At 45.7% G+C, this 2,640-nt stretch overlaps 1 protein-coding gene across 1 annotated transcript in view; it reads left to right on the top strand.

Moving 5' to 3' along the window:
- Positions 1–413: 413 nt before the first annotated feature.
- Efcab9 (EF-hand calcium binding domain 9) overlaps positions 414–2,640 on the top strand; it is a 7,276-nt gene continuing 5,049 nt past the window's right edge. The window contains exon 1 of the mRNA XM_004644847.2: positions 414–557. Coding sequence (XP_004644904.1) covers positions 422–557 — 136 coding nt within the window. The 5' untranslated portion in view covers positions 414–421. The remainder of the gene's footprint in view (positions 558–2,640) is intronic.

Below are 2,640 nucleotides of genomic sequence, written 5' to 3'. Positions count from 1 at the left end.
CTCACTGATTTGCACTTTGATGTTTGAAAAAATTTTTTTTTTTTTTTTTTTTTTTTTTACTGCTTTTGTATTTTCCTATTTTTGTCTTGTCTAATAAATGCGCTTGGGTTATAAATACTCTGCAAACCACTTGGGCTGCACAACAAATTTCCCTATGCAGCAGATGCCCTTTGTTCACTTTGAAGCAGTCTGTGGTTTTGTTTCAAAGCATTGTTTCAGTGACAGATGATCCCACGGACAGCGAAGCTGGAGAAGCGGGAGGAGAAGGAGGCTCTCCCCTTGTTGTGGACAGTTTCCCCTGCCCAGTGTACTTCTACTCCTGCTGGAGCTTCTCAGATACTGTGTCCAGTGTTTTAGTTCTAAGGCAGAATTCTCTGTTCTGTTGCAGGTTGCCAGGGCGCCTGGCTGAAAGTGTACTGAGATGAGAGTGAAGGAAGGGTCCTTTCTGTGGTACCTCTATCTGGATAAAATATACTGCTTGTTATCTGCAAGAAATGTGAAGGCCTTGCTGGAATATTTTCGCCTTCTTGATGTACACCGCCAAAACTCCTTAAACGGTCAGTACTTCTCCATGTGTTTCCTTGGAGTTAGTATCTGGTTGATAACAAATACACAGGAAAACCTGTAGAACCAGACACACTTAGCTAACAAATACTTATGTATTTACGTGTGGTACTGGCTCTTGAACTCAGGGCCTCAGGTATGCTAAGTGTTCTACTGTCCCCTTTACACACCTAATCTTTTTTGTTTTTCTGAGACAGTCTATGTAGTCTAGGCTGGCCTCAAACTCATGGTATCCCCCTGCCTCAGCCTACTGAGTGCTAGGATCACAGTTTTGTGCCACCACACCTAGCTCCCCCTCCAGCTCCCCCACCCCCATACATTTTTTAAAATTTTGAAAACTCTGGGAACTCTGGGAAGCTAAGTTAGAGTCCAGCCTGGGCAACTTTATGACTTAGTGAGAACTGGTCTCAAAATTGGAAAAAAAAAAAAAAAAAAGGGCTGAGAATATACCTCACTGTGAAGGTCCTGGGTTCAATCTCCAGTATCACAAAGCACCCCGGCATTTTGGGGGGAGGGAGACTGGAACGGTCTTGGAACTTATGAACCTTTTGTCTGAGGCTCTGAGTGGCAGGGATTACAGGCAGATGCCACCACGTTCAGCCACAAGCATTTATCTTTCAAGTGAAGCACGGGAAGAAACAGTCAATTCAGAGTTGGTAGTTTGGTAAAGAAGATACAACTTTAGGCTCTGGGGTAAATCCAGGCTCTATCATTGCCCCTTGTTCCTCTGGAGAACACAGCACCATCCTCTTTAGATATCAACTTCCTCATTTAGAAATAATAATGGAGCCCATGGGGTGGTGGTGTGGCTCAGTGGAAAGCTGTGGGTTCCATCCCCAGCACACACACATTTGTTTGCACACAGGCGTGTACACACACACACACACACACACACAGAGTAAAAGCAAAAGATCAGATCAGATTTTTGTGTTCTCTGTGTGTTACCTGTCTTCCCGTCAGCCTGCCCCAGGGCAGGCAGCTGCAGGACCCTGAGCTCTAAGAGTGCTGAGCTTGGGCCCAGGGCTCACTGACTCCCAGCCCTGACTCAGTCTCGGGGGACTCTTTGTTCAGGTCCCATCTCCCTAGTAACAAAATCCTTCCCTGATGATGCAATTCCCTAGAGGTAAAGCCATGCTCATGTTTCTGATCACCAAGGTTTGCCTTGAGGGTGGGGTGACTTCAGGCCTTGGAGGCTTGAGTGGGTCAGGGTCACTGGTTTCAAAATTAAGCAGCTACCAGGTCCCTCATGAGAAATTTCTAACAGAGCAACTCCCATGCAACACTGTGTGTGTGTGTGGTGTGCTGGTCCCAGGTGCACAGACCTGGTACGGCATGAGAAGGAACATCAAGAGATCACCAGAAGTCCCTAAGTCCTGACATGATGAATTGGTTCACTGTGTTCTACGCTAGCTTCATTTGGGACTCCAAATTACATAGATGTGTTTTACATAGTCAGAGAAGTCAAAAGATAGCTTCCATAATCAATAGGCGAGGGGAAAACCCAAAGTTACTCTGAAAACCTCTAGATATGCTGGAATGAAAACATACACCCAAGGATAGCCACACACCGGTGCAGAAACCAGTCACCTGTTTCCTCCATTCGGTCTTGAGGCAAACAATTAGCAAGTGAAATGGCAGGCAGAAGCCTTCCCTGTTCTTTTCTGGAACTGGGGATTGAACTCTGGCTCTTGCAAGCGCTTATTCTACTGAGCCATCTCCCCGGCCCCCATCCTTCCCTGTTCTATACGGTAATTTTTCCCTGATGTATGTGAGTGAATATGCATTCACTAACATGGAAAAGATGTGGCTTCCCTTCCCTGTGGGAAGAGTGAGGCTGTGCAATCTACTGAGCCATGTGTGAACCCAACTCTGCCACCTGCTCTGTAAGTGACCTTGGAGTATGGCAGGGGCAGGACCAGGTGACCTAGGACCTTGTAGAGATGTGGACTCACACACAGATCTTCTGCAAAAGGGAAGGAGATGCAACAGGGGAGAAAGGGTTGAAAAAAATTAAGACATATATTATGTACTTTTTGTAATGAATGTAAACATTATGTACTGCAAACATATATATAT

This window comes from Octodon degus, unplaced genomic scaffold, assembly GCF_000260255.1.
Source record: "Octodon degus isolate 3935 unplaced genomic scaffold, OctDeg1.0 scaffold00212, whole genome shotgun sequence".
Lineage (NCBI taxonomy): Eukaryota > Metazoa > Chordata > Mammalia > Rodentia > Octodontidae > Octodon > Octodon degus.
Note: the sequence above shows the minus strand (reverse complement) of the source record. Positions and strands in the feature narration are given on the sequence as shown.